At 52.0% G+C, this 22,010-nt stretch overlaps 3 protein-coding genes across 6 annotated transcripts; 2 read left to right on the top strand and 1 right to left on the bottom strand.

Annotated features, from left to right (window-relative positions):
* Positions 1-205: 205 nt before the first annotated feature.
* otulina (OTU deubiquitinase with linear linkage specificity a) lies at positions 206-4,028 on the top strand. The gene is made up of 4 exons (XM_086021571.1): positions 206-418; positions 743-864; positions 1,436-1,839; positions 3,880-4,028. The coding sequence occupies exons 1-4, from the start codon at positions 305-307 to the stop codon at positions 3,909-3,911; spliced, it is 672 nt and encodes a 223-aa protein (XP_085877697.1). The 5' UTR covers positions 206-304; the 3' UTR covers positions 3,912-4,028.
* LOC147127038 (ubiquitin thioesterase otulin-like) lies at positions 3,965-11,307 on the top strand. 3 transcript variants are annotated; one of them, XM_086021562.1, is made up of 9 exons: positions 3,965-4,122; positions 4,974-5,411; positions 6,846-7,154; positions 7,527-7,600; positions 7,906-8,003; positions 8,697-8,852; positions 9,119-9,223; positions 9,788-10,057; positions 10,691-11,307. In XM_086021562.1, exons 1-9 carry the CDS (start codon positions 3,965-3,967, stop codon positions 10,934-10,936), a joined length of 1,854 nt encoding a protein of 617 aa, XP_085877688.1. In that variant the 3' UTR covers positions 10,937-11,307. The 3 variants fall into 3 exon arrangements, with proteins under 3 accessions (XP_085877688.1, XP_085877690.1, XP_085877689.1); XM_086021563.1 differs by lacking the exon at positions 3,965-4,122 and adding an exon at positions 4,133-4,748; XM_086021564.1 differs by lacking the exon at positions 9,788-10,057.
* Positions 8,440-20,786, bottom strand: ankha (ANKH inorganic pyrophosphate transport regulator a). 2 transcript variants are annotated; one of them, XM_086021565.1, is made up of 13 exons: positions 20,349-20,786; positions 18,764-18,980; positions 18,526-18,644; positions 18,221-18,304; positions 17,723-17,893; positions 17,509-17,643; positions 16,038-16,130; positions 15,870-15,962; positions 13,828-13,957; positions 13,200-13,323; positions 13,010-13,109; positions 11,596-12,416; positions 8,440-10,093 (listed from the first exon to the last, which is right to left on the bottom strand). In XM_086021565.1, the coding sequence occupies exons 1-12, from the start codon at positions 20,766-20,768 to the stop codon at positions 12,285-12,287; spliced, it is 1,818 nt and encodes a 605-aa protein (XP_085877691.1). In that variant the 5' UTR covers positions 20,769-20,786; the 3' UTR covers positions 8,440-10,093; positions 11,596-12,284. The 2 variants fall into 2 exon arrangements, with proteins under 2 accessions (XP_085877691.1, XP_085877692.1); XM_086021566.1 differs by lacking the exon at positions 20,349-20,786 and adding an exon at positions 20,176-20,313.
* Positions 20,787-22,010: the final 1,224 nt, after the last annotated feature.

Below are 22,010 nucleotides of genomic sequence, written 5' to 3'. Positions count from 1 at the left end.
CGTTCGATCAAATGTTTACAAACATATAATTGTTGTATCGAGCCGCCACCTTGAAGCAAGCAAGCGTGCCGCCATGTTGACCGCGATTCTCTGGCGCCCCCTGCGGGATTTCTCTGTTTTCCAACTCGATACTTTTGTGACGAACGGGCTGCGTTGGCGCAGTTTTGTCCTGCAGATGGCGGTGTTGCCAAACTGGGCTGGCCACCGGCCGTCGAAGAAGAAGCCGCTTCCGCTCTTACTTTCACAACAACAAGAAAAGCGGCGGTTACGGCACGTTTGCGTTTCTGCTGGCCACCTGCGAACAATGTCGTGGCTGAAAGCGGCGTGCAACGGGACGGACGACGTTTTTGAGGAGAACGCCGACGAACTTGACATTTCAGCCAAAGAATGGGCGCTCAACATGAAGAGAAGAATCCGGGTAAGAGGAGCTCGCTCCTTCTTTGCCGTCACTTTGCTTCCTCTTGTCGTGCTCGTGTGGCTGCCGGAGCATCCAACTCCATCACTCAGCCATCAGTCATCCTTGAGAAGCAGTCTTTGTACCTACATCTGTAGATGGACAGCACTGACATTTTTCCTAATTAAAGTTGTATAGAACTTTTGGGGTTGTTGTTTTTTTTTTTGCCTTCACGGAACACGTTAAATATTTGGAAATTGTTTGAGTGAGATGGATGTCCTGGCGCGACAGCTACTAAATGTTCGTTCATATATTTGGAATTGATTTGTTTGTCTTTTTCCATGTCAGGACGGTTATGTGGACGGCGCTGACGCCGGCGAGGACGCGGCCCTGGAGGTGGGCTTCAAGGAGGGCTTCCGGGAGGGAGCGGCCAAGACTCTGAACGTTGGACGACTTCGAGGGATTGTATGGTAACGTCAACGACCACCTGATATTGACAACAACAACAAGCAACAGACATTGGAACGCAGTGGAGCAATGCATGCAGAAAGCATGAAAGTTAAAAAAAATACTCGCAGGCATATATCATTTCTCCTCTCACAAAAAAAAGACTCTTACAGCATTTTACGGAGTCACTTAAAGTAGTAATACAAGTCGTTGTAGTACTTGAGTATTCATTTGTGTGTGCATGGCTGTAGTATACTGCCTCCTGGTGGCCAAGGTGGGCACACCAGAACGAGCAGCACAAAGAATGAATGAAACGGTTTCATTCTATTTAATTGTTATTACGCTAGTTTTATAAAGTACAATTGTTTTTAAAAGTGCTATTTGTCCCAAACATGACATTTTGTGTAAACATGATATTTTCTGTAGTTTTTTTGGCGCGCTGTTGGAGCACATTGTATTTCCATTCAATTCTGTGTTTGACACAAGTATCTGTCCATCGATCTAATCCTTTCCTCAAAATACTTTTTCTCGTTTCTTATTTTTTGTGTGTCACCTACTTTTCTTTTTTTTGGGGGGGGGGGGATCTCCCTTCAGCGCAATCGGCAGCTGGTACCAGGTGGAGCACCGCGGCCAGCCCTTCCCCGCCTCCGTCACTCATCTTCTGCAGCGCGTTTCTCAGCACGAGGACTCCATCGTGGCAGAAATCATGACGGCCATGGAGGCGCGGCCCCCCGCCAGCGCGGACGACGTGGCCGACAGCCTGGAAGAGCTCCAGGTGGCGCCGCCGGGGGGCTGCCCAGAGAGCGACTGCTGCATGGATACGGATTCTCCTCCACATGCTCCAACATTGCATTTGGCGGGCGGCGACACTTGTTCGTCTCCGTCGTCGTCTTGCACCCGTGGAACGATCTTCGGCCAGCTGGTGCAAAGCTGCAGGGACATCGTGACCCAGCTGGGCCTGCCTCCGGGGCTGTTGGAGCACGTCAATGAGCTGGAAAGTATTGAACATCTTACATCTTCTTCAGACTGACAATGAAATATTGGGAATAGTTTTTGCATAAGTGTCTTTCATTTAAATGAAATTATTCTGGTAGATGAATAGTACTGTGATACTATTGTGTACAATTTAATAAAATATTTGAATTACATTGTGGTTATAATTAATCAAAAATGAAAAGGATTCATATTAAAGTTAACCACAAATGTTATAAATATTTTAGTTAATTAAACTTAATCAAATATTATTCATTTCACGAGAAAATACTTTCCCGGCCAATTCCTAACAGATTTCTATGTTAAAAGTAAGTCGCTGTTGTGTAGTATTTAAAAATGTACAATTCAAATGCATTTCTTTAAATGTGCTTGTAGATGAATAAAATGTTATTCATTGCACTTAAGAAAATACTTTTCAAAAGGAGAATTCCTGACCTAATTTCTGTATAAAAAAAAATCATGTTCATTGTTTTCTCTGTAATGTCAGTTAAATTATACTGTCATTTCCGAGGCGTCCGTGAACACAGCAAGGCTCGACGCATTCCGTGGTGACGTCAGCACGTCAACCTGGCGCCGTGACCCTCAGTAACCCCGCCCCTTAATGCTACGCGGATGTTGCGTGTCCTGCCGCCCTGCTCAACCCCCCCCCCCTCTTTTTTTGCGTTACGTTATTAGTATTTTTTTACTTAAACAATAACGAAATGTTCCGCGCGCGTAAGTACAAAGCAGACCCAGAGCGGCGCTGTTGTTCCTAAAGCAGCCGCGTCGAGTGTCCGAGTGGGCGGCGTGTGGGTTTGTGTGCTGGAAGTTTCCCAAGGTGCTAGCCGGCTAGTTAGCTTTATTTGGGCGAAGCTAAAACAAAAGCTAAAGCAGCGTCGTCTCATGCTGCCTCCTGCCTGTCAACTTTGGACGCTTTCCGCAATCTTCTCAGGTAGTCCCCCCCCGTCTGCCCTTTTGAACGTCTTCCTTTGAGGTTTTTGTCTCAGTTGTTGTTACTTAGCGTGATAGTTGAACGTGTTTTTGCGCGGGGTGATGCCACTCTTGTGTCCAAGTAGTTCTGACATTTGGGATCCACTGTGATGTGAAATGTCGAATGTGTGTCATAAGTCTTGCTAAGGGAGTCGACATTCTTCTTCAGGGATGTTTTTAAAATACTCCACAACCCTGTGAACACACTCACTTGACCAAGACATCAGGTACACTGTAGAAGTATCTGTGCCATCAGATTCTCAATCAGAATGATTAGCACTCAATGTTATGACCATCAAACTATTCAGTGTACACTTTCCATCTTAAGAAATGCAACATTCAAATCCTATTTCAGCAGCAAAACGTCACTTCCAGAAGACAGGCCAAAGCAATCGATGGCGTAGTCCTTCAACCATTCGAGCTTCACGTCATTGGCTGGCGTTCGACCGGCAAGTGACGTTTTGCTCCCCAATTTGGTGCTGAAAAGTGTACTTTGACTATCCATCCACCCTTTGTCCCAACCGCTTATCCTCAGGAGAGTAGGTTAGAGTGTAAGCCACCACGCATGTTTTTGGAATGTGGGAGGAAACCAGAGTACCCGGAGAAAACTCACGCAGGCACGGGGTGAACATGCAAACTCCACACAGGAAGGATTCAACCCTTGACCTCTGCGCTGTGAGGCCGATGTGCAAAGCACTCAGCACTGTGCCGCCATACTTTGAATATTTTTATGATTATGTTGATAAGATTCAGGGTTAGTCATTCAGATTCATGGTGGTCACGGAATGAGTTGAACTAGTGGTAGGCCAAAACGCCCCCGTAATTATTATTATTTTTTTTTAAGCCAATTCACACACACCCAACTATTGAGTGGCATGTTGGTTGAGCAAAGTGTTTACTGTTGTGACTTTATTGAACATAAAAAGACATGAGACAAAAAAAAGAAAAGAGATCTGCCCTGCACCACACTGAGACAATTGCGTTGAGGTGTTTAGCATTTGTGCCTCTTTCGCAATGAAGATTGCAGCCGTTTTGGTCCACCTTTTGTGTGCTAACTGTTGCCATTGTTGTTTCAGGCATGGGCGCCCTGGCCCGGCCGCCTTGGTAGGAGCCGAGGCGCCGCTGTCGTGCCCCCGCGCTTGTGTTGAGGGGAGCACCCCGATGGGGGCCTGCTGCTTTCGCCCTCAGAGTCCCTGTGGCAGCGCAGAGGAGCGAAGCAATTTGCTGAACGATGACGCCAAGGTCGCCGGCCCCACGGGCCACTTGGCGGCGACGTCGTCGGGGGGCACGTGTGGCCCGCAAGGAGACGACGACATAAGGCGAGACTCGAGCAAGCGGGGCACTTTCATCACTCGACAAATGCATTTAAATTGTCCAATTTTGAAGCCGGGGGCCGAGCGTCGGCATCTCATGAAAGCTGCTTGTCGAGAACTTAGTTGGGTTGGCCCCTGTGTGCGGCGGCGGGCGTAAGGCGAATCTGACACAGAGATGCCAGCGTTACAAAGCAAAGACCACTTCCCCCCTCATTTCCTCTTCTCATTTCCCGCCAAGACACATTTGCGACAGCAACAAAGCAAAATCTTTTTGACTTTGGAGCGATTGGTTGGAGCAAAAGTAGTGCATTTTCCACTATCAGAGGTTGGGATGTCAAGCATTCAATGTGATTTGATACTGGCCAGTGGGCCAAACAAAACATGACATGCAAATCAACTCAACATACTGCAGTCCTATTTTGGTCCAGGCTTTTAAGTTCCACATTGTAAAGATGCAAAATATGAAGCCACGCTCGCAGCTGCTTCTCGCAACGTGTCATGAGACGCTCGTGACGGTGCTGGGAAGCACGTGTGTGACACGTCATGTCTTTGTTGCAAACAAAGCCACCCAAATACGATGGGATGCATTTGAAAGAAGCATTGGGCACTATCAACAAAATCTTTCCTTCAAGGTAGCACGTTTGCTTTTATTTTCATTGCATTATTCAAACGATGGATTTTGACAATTAGGATAATTATGATAAAATGATATTAAAAGGTAAAAAAACGGACAAATCAGGGATCCTCAGCAAAAGAATTGAAAAGGTCTACTGCTAACTAACAAATGGAACATGCAACTAAGTGAGCTTCCTACTTGTAAATATTGTGCTGTTTTTCTTTTTGTGTCTGTCACCCAGGAAGATGACTGACACGGTGCCATTAAAGGCCGACGACCAGCAGGTGAAGCTCCTTCCGACATTTGACGCGTCTGAGCCGATGGTTGGGCGTGAAAACAGAATGTCGCAGAGGGGAGCCGCGCACGCGTCCAACCAAGCCGCCGCCGCACTCGAAGATAGCGCCGTCACAGAAGAAAGTCCGCAGGCGTTTCCGGACAAATCTGACCTTCCGCGGGGAGTGGGCGGCCGACGGGAAGATGGCGACCGGCGTCCGGCCTCATCCGTGCAGGTCGACATCCAAGATGGCGGCCCGCAAGAGGCGCGGCCGTGCGCCGGCATGCGCCGGCGCGATGACGAGGGCGACGCGAGCTCCAAAGTGGCCAATGGCGGCACGCCGGCGACGGAGCTTTGTTGGAAGGCGGACGACGCGCCGTCTCCAGCGACGTGCCGGCCCGACCGGTAAGTCACGCCGCAGCGCGACGTGAAGCGCACGAACCCCGCCAAGGACGTTTGTGGCAGCTATTGGCAGCCATTGAACACTGTGTCCAAACTTTTGACGGCTCGCGTCGATCACTTGGGGGGTGGGGGGGGACGCAGCCGTACCGATGACGGCATCGCCGCCGATACTGCACTGGACTTGAAATAAAACGCTCCGATACTATGACATCGGTACTTTGTTAACCGACTGCAAATTGACCTCGGCAAAATGGATCGACGCCGCTGCTCCGTTTTCGGTCATCTCTTAAGTAGTGTTTGACATCGTTCCACCTACTGTCGAGTTGACCGAGACGCCGCAGGCTACGTTTAAGTGAGATGTGCGGCAAGACTGTTAAAATGTGATAGAATGTCAGTCATTGACGAGTTACTCGGTTCCTCTAACAAGTCTTACGGTCAAGTGAAACATTCAACAAAAGTTTGTGCCGTGTTTTTGAACACCATAAAGCACATTTTGATCAGCTTGAAAAGGTGAAGTATCGTTTCATTGAAAATGCCATTCAAAGGAGAAATATGTCTATTTTGAAATTGAATACAGTCATAATGATTATCTGTAATAAAATACGGTTTTACAATGGGAAAAAATGTTTTATTTTTGTTTTTTAAAACTAAAATTGCTAAGACAAATAAGTTAAAAAAATATTTTCTTGGACAGCAATGAATAATATCAATAATTGCCAGTATAATATTTACAGTTCACGTTTATCGTGTGCAAAACAAGTCAGTGGTTTAAATTACATTAAAACTGGAAAATCATTTTTATGTTGTTGTGGTTTTAGGGACAAGTGTTAGAATGAGCACCTGACTCAGTAGGTTGCTTGTCATTACAATACAAAATCAAAAGGACATTTGCATCAATTTTGCCATTGATGTCTACATGCGCATGTGTCTACATTTCCTTGAATAAGAAACAAAACTGTCATTTGCTGCATTAGAGCTCCCTCACATGTCATCCATCCGGTCAGTTTAGTCACTTTGTTGTGAATCATACTGCGCCCCCCACCAAAAAATTTGAACTATTGTGAATGCGAAGGTCTGCTTTTTGTTTTGTGTCTGCGTGTAGCTTCTCTGGCCAGGACCAAAACGGCCAGCTTGGCTTGTGTGGAGGCCACACAAGCCAAGCTGGCCCTTGAAGAGAAACGCCCCGCGCGCTTTAACCATACCCGGACGGCGGTTAGCGCCGCACCTCAAGTCGCCAGCAGGTCAGCGGCTTGCGACTGCTTTCAAAACATCACTGGCCACTCTGCGTCTTGGCTTGTGTTACTTCTCCATGTGGCCACAAGGGGGCGGATGCGCACCGCTGTCTTGGCCCATGCTGGCTTTGTTTGTTGTGTACACTTGATTGGAGCCTGCAGCAAGACACTCTAAATGTTTTGCTTTCTGCACCCTGCATGCCAGGAAGGAAAAGCGGCGGGACAACCCGGACCGGCATGCTGTCGACGACCGAGGCCCGGGTCAGCCCGCGCCTGCTGAGGATGAGGACAAGATGGAGGAGGCGCAAGCGGCGGAGGAGGCGCAAGCGGCGGAGGAGGCGCAAGCGGCGGAGGAGGCGCAAGCGGCGGAGGAGGCGCAAACGGCGGAGGAGGCGCAAGCGGCGGAGGAGGCGCAAGCGGCGGAGGAGGCGCAAGCGGCGGAGGAGCTCACTGAAGAAACTCCACAAGTGCTTGGAGAAGAAGTCCGAGCCGCCGAAGAGAGTTTGAGGAGCAGGTGTGCTTTACTCCCAAGGAGACACATTTGCCGGCCCGCATGCCGAGCGACGTGGCCGAACCCGAGTGCAGTGTTGCGCCGGGTCAGGCGACCGCTTTTCAAGGGTGGCCGAGCGTTGAACGTCGCAGACGAAACAGCCAGTCCAAAGTGCACCCGCGCTTTGACGAGAAAGCAAAAATGCTGAAGAAAAAGTCCGCTGCCGCCGCCGCCGCCGCCAAGTCCTTCCGGTGCAATCTACAGTATATGTGTCTGAGTGTGTGCGACGCTCAATGCAGCTCTGCTTACCTCACTCACGCAAAGCCACCTTTGGCGAATTTTCCGTCGCGTCATTTGTGAAATCCTCCCGAGATTTGATGCCGTTGTCCTTCCCAGTGAAGAAGATCTGTACCGAGGAGAAGAGGAGTCTCCCGATGACCCGCGAGCGGCGCCATTGGAGCGCGGCGCACGTGAGTTCATCCCTAGAGTGTTCTTCTCCCCGACGGAGCGGTGAGTGAAAGGCGATCTCAATCAGTCGAGGGCTTCGTCCGACAAAGACGTCTCCGGCGACTTGGGATTGAATTCTCTTGCCGTTGTTGTCGGCTTCCCCAGCAGTTTGAAGGCAATCGCTTGCTTGGGCCCGTTTGGGTGCTTTTGTGGCGTCGCACTTGCAGCGTGGCGAGCGTTTGACCGCGTCCGCTGTCGCATGTCAGATGTGATCAGAGAAGTCGATGGCGTCCAGCGGGCCTAATGTTGTTCCTCCTGCGCTCCACAGCGGAGGCCAGATGCAGTTTGGGCCCGCCGGTGGACATTTTGTCTTACGGCCAGCGAGAATGGAGAGGCGATACGGCCAAAAGTGCTCTCATTCGAAAGGTGAAAGTGATGCCAATAAAACACAAAAAAGGAACAAACTGTACTTCATGATGGATGGAAGCCAGGGTGGGCCATAAGCTTCCAAATGTAGCAAAGCGGCTACTCTTGGTCAGTGTCGACATACAAAGAATCCAAGTGTATGGAAACGTCCGTCCCAGCCTGTATAACCTCGACTGTGTGACGAGTCGATTTTGAATGAATCGGTCATTTCCGTTTTGAAAAGGTAGCGATATTGTCTATATTGGACAATGACATCTTTTTTTAGTCGATTTCTTTTGAGCCGAAAGTAAACCTTCCCGCAGCTGGCGTTGTTGACTTGCTAAGTGCACATTCCAGCACGCCCGCCAGCTTGTAATGAATCAGGAATGAATGTCGTACAAATCATTTGACTTATTTCGCATTGAAAAGGTAATGAGGCTAGACATTTAGAAGTATGTTAGTTTCATTTATTTTATTTGAAATTCATTTAACGTGGTCACCTTCAACTATGGCTAATCAAACTTAACATAATGAATGAATACGTTCGTCCTGAAAATATTTGCTCATAAAATACGATGGCTCCTAAACACTGGAAGAATGATTTGAAACGGTTGCTAAAAGTCGTTGCAAATGACTGAAAAGAAGTGCAGAAGGAGTGCAAATGTGGTCTTGTTGTGCTTGCGCTGTCCTGACTTGCCGCCAAACCTCCTGCAGGGTTACAAGGAGCTGTCGAAGCACTTTGCGGGCGTGCGTCAAGTGCGGGGGGACAACTACTGCGCCCTGCGGGCCGCCTTGTTTCAGGTGCTCTCGCAGGCTTCTCAGGTGCCATCCTGGCTTCAAGATGAGGACGACGACGCCGGCGGGGCCGCGGTAACCCTCCGCCTCCCTTCGTCCGGTTGGACGTGGCCAAACATTATTCCGCATTAACCGCTCACCGTCAAACTTTCACACGCGATATTCTTTCACCCTTTGTCATTCTTGGACACATTAACTTTCACTCGCTTGTTGGGGATTTGTTTTTTTGTGTGGGGGGGGGGGGGGGGGGACGGACGGACGGACGGACAGCCTCCAGGCATCTAGCCTGGTTGCACAGGCACAGAAGAAGGTCGAAAGTAAGGAATTATGTTTTTTCGCAGGATGTGTCCCAGCTGACGGCTCAGTGGAGGTTTCCGGGCGAGGCCCGAGCGCAGCCGGACGTCGCCCGGCGGCTTGAAAGCTACCTGGAGATCCTCCGAAACAAGGTTGAGCAGCACCCCGCACTCGCTGTTACCTGCGTACCCGCGTGGCCGTTTGTCGGCCAGTTAGCAACGCAGCCTGACGCCAAAACAACGCGAGCGACTCCATCTGGCGCTTTGCGGAGGCATCCGTGGGAATTTGGGTCCCCGTCCGCTCGGAGCGGGCTTGGCCGTCGGTTTGCGCTCACGCCTGTGCTCATGTTGTCAAATCCAAACTCGGTGGGCGTGACTCCTCTTGCCATGACTTGGGAGTTCTATTTGAGTCGTGGTCAGCTTTTGCGGTAGTGTCGACACTTCATTGGAAACAAAATGGACTTGCGCTCGCCACGTTTCCATTTATGTCCAGTCTTCCCGCACGGGTGCCTTTTCTGCTATTGCTATTCATATGCATGATTTGACAAAATGCCATTTTTCAAAGCCCCGCAACTCGAGTCAGCACCGTCTCGGCCCTCGGACAGTGGCTCCGCTGTCTGATTAGGTCCGGCCGGCTTTTCGTTGAGCCTTGATGCGAGTTGCTGGGCGTGGCAAAGCGTGGTTTCTCATCAAGTCTCAAGTCTGGGCTTCTTTCAGTGGCACGCGGCGGCGCGCTGCCCCTCGGCCGCCGAGCGCCGGCGTCTGTGCGACGGCGCCTTCCGGGGCGGCGAGGAGGAGCTGGCCATGCTGGAGGCGCTCAAGCTGCTGATGCTGCGGCGCGCCGTCCGGCTGCACGCCGGCATGCGCGCCGGCCGCGACGTGCCGCTCTTCTGCTGGCTGCTGTTTGCGCGCGACTCCTCCCACTGCCCGCGCGCCTTCCTCGCCAACCACCTGAGCCGCGTGGGCGTCGGTGCCGGACTGGAGCAGGTGGGCGGCGCCGCATCAAAGTCCTTCCTTTCATTCCTGCCAAATAACAATACAAATACCGCCTTTTACTTTGCGGGTGCGCAATCTGGAAAAAAAATGAAATGGCAGCCAATTAATTGTGGAAACGGGGAAGACAACAAAATAACAAGCGTATTTCTTTGGGGGGAGGGTTCACTCGAAGATCAGACGACTACTTGAATTAGTGAAAAGAAAAATACTAATGAAATGATTTAGGATGCACATATCACACTTTGAAAATATGTACATTTCTAGTCAAGGTCACAGGCGCTTTAAAAAGTAGACACGTAATACGTACGTGTGTAATACGACTAGTGTGTTGAACGCATACAGCGTATCAACTGTTTGCGTACAATTGTACACTTTTGTAGAAAAACGGATTCGATGCAAATATATTGACTGTCCAAGTGAAATCCAACTGAAGTGAATGTTGGCGGCGAAGCGCACTTTGAGAGTCACGCCCGTCTGATCGCGAGTTACGCAGACTCCATCTCGCGACAGTTCCACTGCTGCTTGCGCTCAAGCGGTTGCCGCTCCTTTTATCGGGCCACCACATTGTCTGGCTTTTTTATTGATTGATTTTTTCTGTAATGTCATTGTCCTCATGTTCGTCAGGTGGAGATGTGCCTGCTGGGCGACGCCCTGCGCTGCACCCTGCAAGTGTTCCGCCTCTACATGGCCGACACCGAAGAATTTGTGGCCTACTACCCCGACGAGCACAAGGACGAATGGCCCCGGGTCGTCCTCGTCACCGAGGACGACCGCCACTACAACGTGCCCGTCGCCGGCGTGGACACGGACCACCAGAAAGAGAAGGAGGAGGAAGAGGAGGAGGAGGCGGCGGCGGCAGAGGCCAGATGAGAAGGTCTCCTCCCATGCAAACGCCCAAAACCTCAGGTCCGTCTCCCGTCCCCCCCCCCCCTTACCTACACTGGAATCGTGGCTCTTTTTAGGTTGACCTCATTAATTTATTCTTTTAATCCGGACTGCTGTTGAAAGAAGAAATCAGGTGCACGCGTCACATGAGCGCGGGGTCTTCTTTTTTCTTTTTTTTTTTTGCAAGTATTGCGCCTAACGCGTTGCCTTTTGCCAAGCCAGAAAGGAGGAGGAGCGCGTGCCGCCAGCCGCCAAAGGCCCGCGTGGGCTCCTCCCTGTTGCCTTACTACCAAAAATGCACAAGAGTGAATGAATGTGGCCTCTCGCTCATCAATAAAACAAAAGCACAAGAATCAGTTGGCCTCCGCTTCCGTCCGTGACTTCCTTTTCAAGCGCACCGACTCGGCTGAGGCGAAACGTGGGCAGACTTCTTTCCTAGATTGGCAGAAGGGATTTTGCTTATGGGAGTGGCAAAACGTCAAGTACATTCACGAAATCAGTTTTAAAAAATAGATCTAAAAATCTCAAAACAAATATAATGAAGTTTAAAAAAGAAGAAAAACAAGTGACTAAACGAGAAGAAAATGAGACAAGTAGAAGCGAGTACGAAACAAAAAGTCCCAAATATGACAAGTGGCTCTCACCTGGGCTGCCTTGAGCCGTCCGTCCGTCCGTCCGTCATCGTCTTCTTTCTTCTCCTGTCTGCGGCGGCGGCGACCGTTTGTTTGCCACCGGCTCGTGTTCAACGGACATTAATTAAGCGGCATGTACGTGCAAACGGCAGGAACTCGCATTTCAAGCTCGGGCTGAAAGCATGTCGAGATGATTAATAATAATAAAGCAATTTATTTGCCAAATAAGAATGTCTGTACAGTATATACAGCACATGGAGATGGTGGTGATTGGCCAAACACAAGCGGGTCAGACGACTGCGTGAGGAGGAGGAGTAGGAGGGTGATGGTGATGGTGAGGAGGGATTCCCGACCCCTCGACTTGGTCAAATATCCACTTTAGAAAACGACGGTCTGTACAGCACTTTTGAGGTCAAACACAATTGCACAAGCCGGCAAAAAGTCCCACGACGCGTGTGGATTCCCACTCAAATGTTGAAGCGCGTCGTCGTCTCCTTCGCCTTTCCCTTGTTTACCAGTAAACACCGAGGAAGCCATGACGCTATGTACACTCGTTGGATCAACGCTCGGATGGCTTTGTTTACACTGTGCGTCCTCGTGGAGATGGGGAGGGGGCGGCGCCGCCGCCGCCGGGGCAATGCCGCCGCCGGGACAATCCCGCCGCTCTCCCGCGGGGAGAAAAACAAATCAAGTCCTCGGGCTCACACCCGCCCTTGGTCGTCCTCGTCGCCCTCGCGCAGCTCCTCCGCGTCGGCCGTCGGCGAGCGCACCTCGCTCATGGGGGCCGAGTCCTCGGCCTCCACCACCAGCTCGTTGGACACCTCGCTGTGGCGCTGGCCGCAACGTGAGCAACAACGTCAAAACAACAAAACAACAATGCCCGATTTACCGACGCCCACCTATCGCCGTCCGAGTTTTCCGGAATGATTTCGGCGAGAAAGGTTGAGCTTACAAAGTGCGTAGTCAGCTTCCCTTATTCCCAAATGTTTTCATGACTTATCGGACTAAACTGAAGAAACGCTTTCAAGAAAATTCTACTTTGCAGTTCTATATGTAAGAATCAAATTGTATATCAGTACATAACAAAAGAAAACTCATTTTCAGGGAGTTACAATGGCGTAAAAAAAGTCGACACAGCCCCGTGCAAAAGCCAGCTGTCAAAAGTTGGTTCAAGCCGACTAGAACAGCTGAACTTTTAGATTTTGACTCAGCCTCTCCAAAAGATTTTTTTCTTTGTTTTCTTTTTTTTTTTTTACAGGTTCGCTCACATGGGAAAAGTTTCGAAATGATTTATCCGGCCTCGGTTTTACATGCCAAAAGTGTTGCTTTTGCACAGGAGTGTGTCGACTTTGTCGCTGTTGCGGTTGGAAACGGCTAACAATCGCGGCGCTTGTGTTGCGTGTAAACCAAGAACGACGACGCTCACCTGTTGTCGGTAAACGTAGCAGGCTGCTATGGCGACCATCGCGGACTCTCCGATGAAGCCGGCCAGGAGGGAGCCCACCCCCAGCGTGGCCCCGTGAACCCTGCGACACGCCAACAGTCAGCGCGGTGGAGGCGGCGGCGGCTGACGGAGGGACGGACGGACGGACGGAGGGAGGGACGGACGGACGTACCCCATGTAGGGCAGCACCACCAGGCTGGTGATGAGGACGATGATGCGCAGCACCGAGCTGGGCGCCAACACGAACGTCTTCTTCAGCGTCATGAGCCAGCCCGTCAGGTGGGCCCGAACCGTCACTACACACACAGTCCAAGAAGCGTCAGCCAGCATCGCAGTCACAATAGCTCTTGAGCAAGCGTACGGCGCGGAAAAAAAGTCGACGCACCCCTGTTTAAAGGCCAACTTTTTGTCAGGTGCAAAAATGAGAGCCTTCTCCCGAAAAAGAAAAGGTCTGCACACCCCCTAATATCGGCGGATGCGGCTGTGTTCACACGAGTGAACCGACGACAAGGCCGTTGACGCCGAACGGCGGTCTGCACACGCCTGCCGCCGTTTCAAGTGCGGAATGTGAAATGAAATGGCTTTCGGGCCAGCGAAGCCAAGGTTGAACTCTTTAGCAGTAATTGCTTAAAAAGCTCTGTCGGGGCCGAGCGCGGCGCCGGCTTCGCTTGACTTGGGTTGAGCCGGAACCAAGGCCGGCGGGGGAGGCCGGAGCGTCTCAGACAGCGCAAAGCCTCAAAGGCTTTTCCACGGGTGTGTCGACTTGTGTCCGCTGGCAAAGGAAGGAAAAAGGTCTTTACCTGGAAGCGGGAAGAAGGAGAAAATGCGAAGCGGCACCACACAGAGCATGGCGAAGGGGTAGTCGACGCTGATGACGTCCACCAGGATCTTCTCGGAGACGTGCGGGCTCCAAAAGACCACGAAGCAAAGCTGCGCACGCGCAAAGAAACAAACAAAGCACACAACCCGACGAGGGCGCCGTTTGCGTTTCGTGCGCGTCCGGGCATGACTTGATACAAAACAGCACGTGGGCAAAAGTATTTGGACAGAGCTTTCACAATCAAGCCACCCACCCGTTTTCTGGAACGCTTGCGTACGACGACGACAGAAAAGAGCGGGAGCCGCCTGTTACGTTTCCCTTCCGGTAGGTGGCAAATGTTGCAAAACTTTTGCCACGACACTCTCTTCCCGTCAGAACGCAAGTGCGACAAGGAGAAAAGCTTGAGGTGCGATGTGGGCAAAGCGCGAGGGCCCGAGCGTCCTTCAGGCCAGCGGGGGGGCGTGGCCGAGCCGAGGCCAGATGCCCGCGGGCGCTTGGCGGCGGCGGCTGCTTTTCTGAGAGGATGTTTTGGATTTGAGCTTTTAAAAACAAGTCACGGCATGAGGCAATGCACATACCTCGGAAGGGAGGAGTGAAAGCTCTTTCCCTCACTTTGCTTGTCAAACTAGTACTGTAAACATGAGCTTTGAGGTGAGAAAAAATAAATAAATAAAAAGGCAAAGTGATGGAGCCGGGTGGCGCGCTTGTTTTTCTCCTCGGTGAATTCTATTTTGCGCCGACCCTGCTTTTTTTGTTGTTTTTGTTTTAAAATACAAAGCGGGTTCAACCTGACACCTCCGGCCCGAGGGCACGACAAACATGGGGGCAGGCCCGCTTACAGTCCAATGTGAACACGTGTCACATGACCGGCGGCATGTTGCCCTCGCCGCCCCAATGTTTGCCGGGCTCGGGCCGCGGCTTCTTTTTGGGGCTCGCGTGCCGCTCAAGCGCGCGACGGCGGCCCATCGCGCGCCTCAGTGGCAGAGGAGGCCCCGGCTTGTGTGCCGGGACGTCAAGTCGGCTTGTTTACGCGGGTTGGCCGCATCTGAGCTGCTGACGTTTCAGTACACAACATTTGCTGACTTCATTTTGCACTCGACACATACTACGCACATTTTTTCAAAGTGACTTAATAATGCACTTGACAAATACTTGATATTTTAAAAAAAACTACAACAAATGAAAACTGACAAACCTGCTCTAAAAATTCATTCAAACTGGATTTAAAAAAAAAAGTCAAAACGAAATAAGTGTCGAATGAAAAATCCAACATTCTAAGCACCCCGTTGTGCGTTTGTTGTTGTTGTTGTTGTTGGTGGTGGTGGTTTTTGGTGAGAGAGGAAACGGAAGGTTTGCTGACTTTGCTCCGAGCCGGCATTCTTGGGAGCCGCGTGTTTGCGTTGCGGAGTGGCCCTGCCAAAGTGAAGGCGGCGGCGGCGGCGGCTCGGAAGGAAGCCAGCTTGCACTGGCTTCGCACCACCTGTTGTGTGGAAGCCAATCAGCCGGCTCGTGCCTCAGAGGTACGCAACAGGCGGCGTCACGTCACCCGCTTTGCCGCCGTCCGCAACCAGCGCCGTGCCCACTTTGAACAGCGGACCCCAAACCTGTTGCGTTGAAGGCAATTTGCCGGCTTGTTGTCCGTGTCAAAGGAATGCAGCTCTGCGCAATGGAGGCGTGGCTGTTGGCGCCTTGCCTCCTTCTAGCAGAGGTGCCACCGCTTGTTTTTTGGGGGGGAGGGATTGGATTGGATTTGGTGCTGCGCCCCACTGACGATGGTTGCCCCTTCCTCTACCGCTTGCATGTTTTGAATTTGGAGGAAGTTTTCTTCAGCGACTCCTCTTTTGTTTTTGTTCCCGGTGTGACAAGCGCAGTACAGAACGGCCAAAACAACGGAGGGCCCGTGATTACCCGAGCGGCTTAAACATCCATTTAGGCTAGCGTGACGACGGGAGGCTGGCTATTAATGTGGCAACGTTGTGAGCCCGGCGGCGGCGGCGGCGGCGGCGGCGGCATGAATCTTACCGTGAGCGAGAGGGCCAGACAGCAGAAGGTAAATTTTTTGATGTGCGACTTGTTGACGGACGTGCCGGCGTTGAGCTTGTTGCTGGGGTTGTTCTGCCGAGGGACGAGAAGCGGACGTGAGCGCGGACGCGCTCCGGCGTGGGCGCGCACGTCGGGTCGGGTGCGTACCTTGTCGAAGGCGGGGTACACGGCCCGCAGTTCGGTTAACCAGCCGTAGGGCATGTGACCCAACGGGTACGTCGCCGTCAGCACGGCCACCGCCTGCCGAGAGCACACGCGACACACCGCCGCGTTGGTTGGTTGGTTGGTTGGTTGCCTGTGAGCGGGCTAGGGGAGCAACTGCGCTGGGAAGCGCTACAACACGCTCATGCCGACCAGCAATTGCGCTTCTGCCAGTCAATGGAGGAAGATGCCCTAACATTAGAATGAGGACGCTTCTATTATGCGTCTACATGTGTCGCTCCAAATGTTCTCACTGTGGACGCTAACCGTTAGCTTGGGAATGGCGTTTTGCATTGTTTGTTAGCATGGAGCCAGGCGGGATTTCCCGAGGCAAAGCCTGGTTGCTCTTCCGAGGCGTGATTCTCTTTGTTGGATGTTTAGTTTGACATCACTCAAAGCCAGGAGTGGCCAACAAACAGCTGTCGTTTTAAGACTCGCAAAGTGGCTTGGGTTGAGTTCACTGCCACCGCAGCGCTCTGATCTGAACGTTTGCGCTCGCAAGTCAAAGCAACAAGACAAGCGACAGAGCCTCGTATGCGGGAAAACGGGCGGTCCGGGCCACTCAAGAGAGCGCTGTGGAAATGGCGAACGTGGCCAAATTGTGTGGCGCGGATGGGCCGGGCTGAAGGCAGCTTGACGCTATTGTCGTTCGCACGCTTGATCAAATGACAAGAGGAGCAGCGGCTGCGAACAGCGCGCCGCTCGTTGTTGTTGTTGTCGCTGCTGCTATTGTGACCGGCCGGCCGGCCGGCCGGCCAGCCAGCCAGCGAGCCAGGTAGGAATGCGTGGCCGCTCACTTCCAGGCCATTCGGGCAAAACGGCTTTGTGGCCCACTTGGGGCCGCGCGCTGGCCAGAAAGCTCCCGAGGGAGTTTGTTGGCGCTCGCTGGCACGCCGATACTTGAGTTGCGATCCCCGCCGCCCGACTGCCAAACTTGCTCCGTTCAAGTCGGACACACCCAAAATAACACCGGCGCTGAACTTCGCTACCAAATGTGTTGAGACAAAAGCGGATTCAGAAACGAAACCACAAAAGGCTGGTTTTTGTCACTTGTGAAAGGGCCAAAAATAACACGGTCGCTGCCAATGAGAAACTGCTACAGAAGCTGAAACACAAGCGAGGCCATTTTCAAAGGGAGTTTTCCTTTCCTTGTTTTTCTTCCCATTGACGCAAAATCCTATTTTTCTTATTCATTAGCTTATCGCCTTTCAGCTTTACATCCGAGTTGTATTTGGCGTAAGGAAAAACCAAGCAGGGTTCTTCTTCGGGGAGTCGGATGCCACTTTTTTGGGTGGTGAGAAGGCGGGCCGGCCCCAAGCTGCCACATGAGGGCAGAGGTCATCAATGCGTGAAAAAAGATCCGTTGGCCCATCCTAAAGACTGGTTTGCAAAAAGCAAAGGAAGGAGGCGCGGGCACCTTGGTGGCCTGGGCGGTGCCCTTGAGGTCCCGGGACACGAAGAGGTTGACGATGGGCCGGCTGATGCGCTGCGTGGCCAGGATGAGCGCCAGCGGCCACCAGAAGCTCAGCATCTTCTTGACGCTGGCGTCGCCCTGCCGCACGGGAACAAGCCGTCAAAAGCCGCCGGAAGCGGGCCCGCCCAAGCCCGCCCGCCCGCCCGCCCGGACTTACCCCGACGTCCGGCCCGCTGGAGTCCGGGATGGCGTCGTGGATGTTGCAGTAGTAGCCCAGGCCCACGATGCTGAAGCGCACCAGCGCGCCCATGTAGAGCGAGAGGATGGGGATGAGGAGGGGCTCGGCGCACTCCAGGTTGCTGTGCAGCAGGATGGCCACGAAGACCATCTGAAGCGGAGCGCACGGCACAGCTTTGGACGCCGCCACCGCAGGCTACAAAAGCCGCGCGCTTGCACGCTTGCACGCTTGCACGCTTGCCCTTAGGCCAAAGTTATTTGGTTATATAAGCGCCTCCCTTCCATTGGACACGGCTACGGCCCCATGAAGTCAAGTTACTGCCTTCTACATCAGGCGGGGCAAAACTGCAGAATCGCTTTGTTTCTCAGCAAATCATGGAAGCGAGGTTACAGAAGAAGGAACCCCCCATTCCCCCCCCAAATCTGCAAAGCCTTCTGCCTCCACATTTGCGCTGATTTCACGTGGGCGGCTCTGTACCTGGGCCACGACGTCCGAGATGGAGGCGGAGCCCACGATGACGCTGTACTTGTGCTTGAGGAGGATCCCGGCGTGAATCCACGCCTGCGCGCACAACAAACGCACATTTGACCGCAAGTCCGACTCGGCACGCTGCTACGCTGGCTCCCTCTAGTGGTACGCAAAAGCATGGCGCAATGACGTGTTTCAACAGCACAATGTTACGCTGGCTCCAATTTTATTCGTGCCCGGTACACTTCGGTTGTATTTGACTTTCAAGTACAAGACATTCATCTGCTTGTATTCGGTTATAAAAAGGCACTCACCATCGCGTCCAGTAGAGGGAAAGCGGCCAAGTAGAGGAAGGCCTTCCGGGTTTTGTGGCCCACAGACTCGTCCACATGGTGGAGCTTGTTAATGATGTAGTAGCCCAGGTCCGTGTAGGCTGCAGCGTGACAAACAAACGCAGGAGGCGCCTCAGTCGCGCTGACAGGAAGCGGCCCGGGCGGGGCGCTGGCGTTTTTGTCTTTTCGCTACGCGCGCGCGCGCGCTTGAGCAAATCACCTATCAAGATGTGCAGTGCGAAGGCGATGACGCCGGCCGCCGCCATGCACAGGACGGCCTTGCGGCGGTCGCGCTTGCTGTTGACAAAGACCAGGCCCACGTTTTTGAAGTCGCTCATGGGGCCCGTGAAGAACTTCATGAGCGAGTAGGCCAGCCCGTAGCTGGCCAGCATCTCCACCGCGTCCTCCTTGACTGTGGCGATGCCCCTGTTGAGCGCCTGCAACGCCACCAAGAACAGGTCACGCGCTAGCTAGCTTTGGCAGCAGTCCCATTGGGGGCGGCGGCAAGGCTTTACAAACACTGCGCAGGAAATTCTCCAATATCAAATTGAGTTTAGAAAAACAGTTTTACCACATGGCTTTCTTCATCACTTTTTACAAGCCGCTAATCGCATCGAAAACAAACATGCGGCGAAGACGCTCCGTAACTTCTGCTAATTGCCCAATCCAATCTTATGTCCTCCCCGACATCGTTGAGATGTATTACTTCAACATGTACTACTTTGATGCAGAGTACGGCGTTGCTATTATCTGGGGCATTGGCAGCATTTTGTGCAGGGTGTCATTTTCTAAGAGAACTTGGAATTAGAAAAAGAGGCAGGGTTTTTTTTGCCCAAGACCAAAAGTGTCGTTTCCACAAAGAAAATGCCAAGTTCAAGGCCTAATATGAGACAAAAATTGTAATTTTGAGATTCACGTGTTTAAACTACCACGTGATTCCCTCATGTAACTTTTGACTTTAATAACACGATACTGAGACGACATCCTTCAAAAAATAAAACTTCACTCTTGTAGGGTTACAATTTCATCCTGATCAAATGTCTTTATCCCGGAAAAGATTACAATTGCATTTTGATAACACTGCAAGTGTTTTCTTCCTCTAAAAATGTTTTTGGGGGTTAAATTAATTTGTTCAAATATGACTTGCTTTACTCGGCAAATTGCAACCTGTATGAAACGCGTTCCGACTTGATCTTGGAAAAATACATCATTCTTGTAGCAGTACATGTGGAAGTATGATTATTTGGGGTCCTTGAGAAATGTTTCCTTAAACACCCAAGAGTTTGAGAAGCTTACAAATAATGGAGATAAGGCAACAGTGCCCCCCCCCGCCCACCCTTCGCACGTCCCCCTGGCGCTGCCCTTTCCCTTTTTGCACAAGGCCCGGCTGTGCTATTTATACCAGAAAAACAGAAGCATTACATAAGCTTAATCCCAACCTACATCTCTCCACTTGGTCTTGCTCACTGACTGAGTCTTTGTCGGGGAGGAGGGGCCGGTGAGAAAATAACCCCCCACCCGCACCCCCACCACCACCATTTGACAGGAGCATCTCCCCTCTTCCCCTCCGCCCCTCCGCCCATACACACATGCGGATATCATGCCCCCCCCCCACCACCACCACCACCCCACCTTTGGCTAGGCTAGCATTCGGCGCGTCGTCGTCAACGTCGTCTGCCATTTTCTGGCGTCGAGAAGCAATCCGCGCATCGTTCGCATTAGCCGCCGATGCTAACAAGCCGCTTCCTGCCTCCCGGAGGAAGGAAGGCGGGGGTCCTGGCGGGGGCGGTGGGGAGGTCCTTTACCTGCTCGCCGAGGTCGATGGCAACATTGGTGATCGCCAGAGGCACCAGGAAGCGAAGAAGCGGCCAGTAAGGGCTCAGGGACGGGAACTCCACCATAGTAGAAGCCGGGCTGACAGCGCTGCGACGGGCATCTGCCTCGCTCTCGCTCGGGGTTGGTGGAGCTGTGCTGCTGCGGCTGCGGCTGCGGCTGCGGCTGCTGCTGCTGCTGCTGCTGCTGAGCGGGGGGGTTGGGGGCGGGGGGTTTGTGAGGCGAACGAAGCCGCTGGAAAGCAGGCGAAGCACCCGGGGGTCCCGCGGCGGGCAGCCGACGAGGCGCTCCGGCTGCGGCGGCGTCATTACTGCGCGTCGGTGAGGCCGACAGAAGCAGGCGAAGGTCGGCGGAAGGCTGTGAGCGCGCGCATCTTCCTCCTCGCGAATCATCACCCGGCGGGGGGGGTGGGAAGAGAAGGAGGAGGGAGGAGGGCCGGGGGGGAGGAAGGTGACACCCAACTGCACGCAGCTCGAGCGAGGAGGACCTTCAACCCACTTGCGCAAACACGCACGCCCAAGGAGAGCCGTTGGAGCATGCCAGCTTCATGTGCTCGTTGCAGCGTACTAGCAACATTTTTTATTTCTGCACACTAGCAGGCAGGGGCGTCGCACCAAAATTCTGGGCCCCCATAGTGAATCATGGTCGTTCATATCATCTCCTAATTGATAATTAGGATTTGGGATCCAACAGCAAAAAGAAAACATCACGTGCCGTCCCCTAAGGTACAATTCTTGCTCCACTGTTGTTTTATCTCTCAGTGGTATGTGTGTGCATTTATGCCTACTCAACATGTGTTTTGGAAAATGTCTACCAGTATATGACAGATGCTTTTCCTGTTTTCAATTGAGAAAGCTCTGAACGTTGTTTTTCTTCACAGCTGTTCTGCTGCCTGTGTTATAATTGTAACCATTGCAAAGCACATTAATGATACGTTTCTGCATGGTGATGTCTTTGTATTACACGCCAATGCAAGCCAAAAAAGGCAATAAAAAGACAAAGATCCCGGCTGCTCAAGCCTGCGCACAAAATTGCAAAGTGGACACAAGTGCGACCAAAATAAGTGCTTACTAACCCAAAAAGCGAGCGTTTTTTGTGCCAAATATTCCCCATTGTGTAACCGACAACCTTGACTTCTGCCCCGCGAGTTGACGGACGCTGCCCAGTGAAAACACCCGAGCGTATTATTTGCTGAAGCACACAAAAAAGTCGCACGTTGTGGCCTATTATATGATGAATGTGTGCAAAGTACGCCTTCTTTTCCTCATGGCTTATAACAACGTGGCTTTTTCAGCTGCATGCGTGCGTGTGCGTGCGTGCGTGTGTGTGTGTGTGTGTGTGCGCGCGTGTGCACTATAACTGGTTTTACAAAAGTTCTTCAACCTGGTGGGGAGTTATTTTGGCCCATGCCTGCAGCCCGAGGGCACTGGTGCAATCATTTGTGACTTTTACCAGCCTTGGCTTCCCTTCACAGCTCAGAAGAGAAGTCAAGTCAAATCCGATGTTTGCACAACAGCGTAGAAAGATTTTAAGTAAACACACGCAGACGGTGGAGTGTTCAAGGTCTGTCAACAACAATACGCATAACCGTCGATTTGATTTCATACCAGCTTGCGTCGAAACACTCAACAGTA

The sequence above is a fragment of the Filicampus tigris genome, chromosome 21 (genome assembly GCF_054856515.1).
Source record: "Filicampus tigris isolate MCC_2025a chromosome 21, RoL_Ftig_1.0, whole genome shotgun sequence".
NCBI lineage: Eukaryota > Metazoa > Chordata > Actinopteri > Syngnathiformes > Syngnathidae > Filicampus > Filicampus tigris.
Note: the sequence above shows the minus strand (reverse complement) of the source record. Positions and strands in the feature narration are given on the sequence as shown.

Bases quoted from the DNA above. Each gene is read 5' to 3' on its own strand.
- ankha (XM_086021565.1), bottom strand. From the start codon at position 20,768: ATGATTCGCGAGGAGGAAGATGCGCGCGCTCACAGCCTTCCGCCGACC. The intron at 18,981-20,348 runs GTAAAGGACCTC...GTGGCGTTGCAG, and splicing joins CCATCGACCTCGGCGAGCAG to GCGCTCAACAGGGGCATCGC. The intron at 16,131-17,508 runs GTGCCCGCGCCT...TGCTCTCGGCAG, and splicing joins GCACCGCCCAGGCCACCAAG to GCGGTGGCCGTGCTGACGGC.
- LOC147127038 (XM_086021562.1), top strand. From the start codon at position 3,965: ATGGGGGCCTGCTGCTTTCGCCCTCAGAGTCCCTGTGGCAGCGCAGAG. The intron at 8,004-8,696 runs GTGAAAGTGATG...AACCTCCTGCAG, and splicing joins AAAGTGCTCTCATTCGAAAG to GGTTACAAGGAGCTGTCGAA. The intron at 9,224-9,787 runs GTTGAGCAGCAC...GGCTTCTTTCAG, and splicing joins TGGAGATCCTCCGAAACAAG to TGGCACGCGGCGGCGCGCTG.
- otulina (XM_086021571.1), top strand. From the start codon at position 305: ATGTCGTGGCTGAAAGCGGCGTGCAACGGGACGGACGACGTTTTTGAG. The intron at 419-742 runs GTAAGAGGAGCT...TTTCCATGTCAG, and splicing joins ACATGAAGAGAAGAATCCGG to GACGGTTATGTGGACGGCGC. The intron at 1,840-3,879 runs GTATTGAACATC...TTGTTGTTTCAG, and splicing joins GCACGTCAATGAGCTGGAAA to GCATGGGCGCCCTGGCCCGG.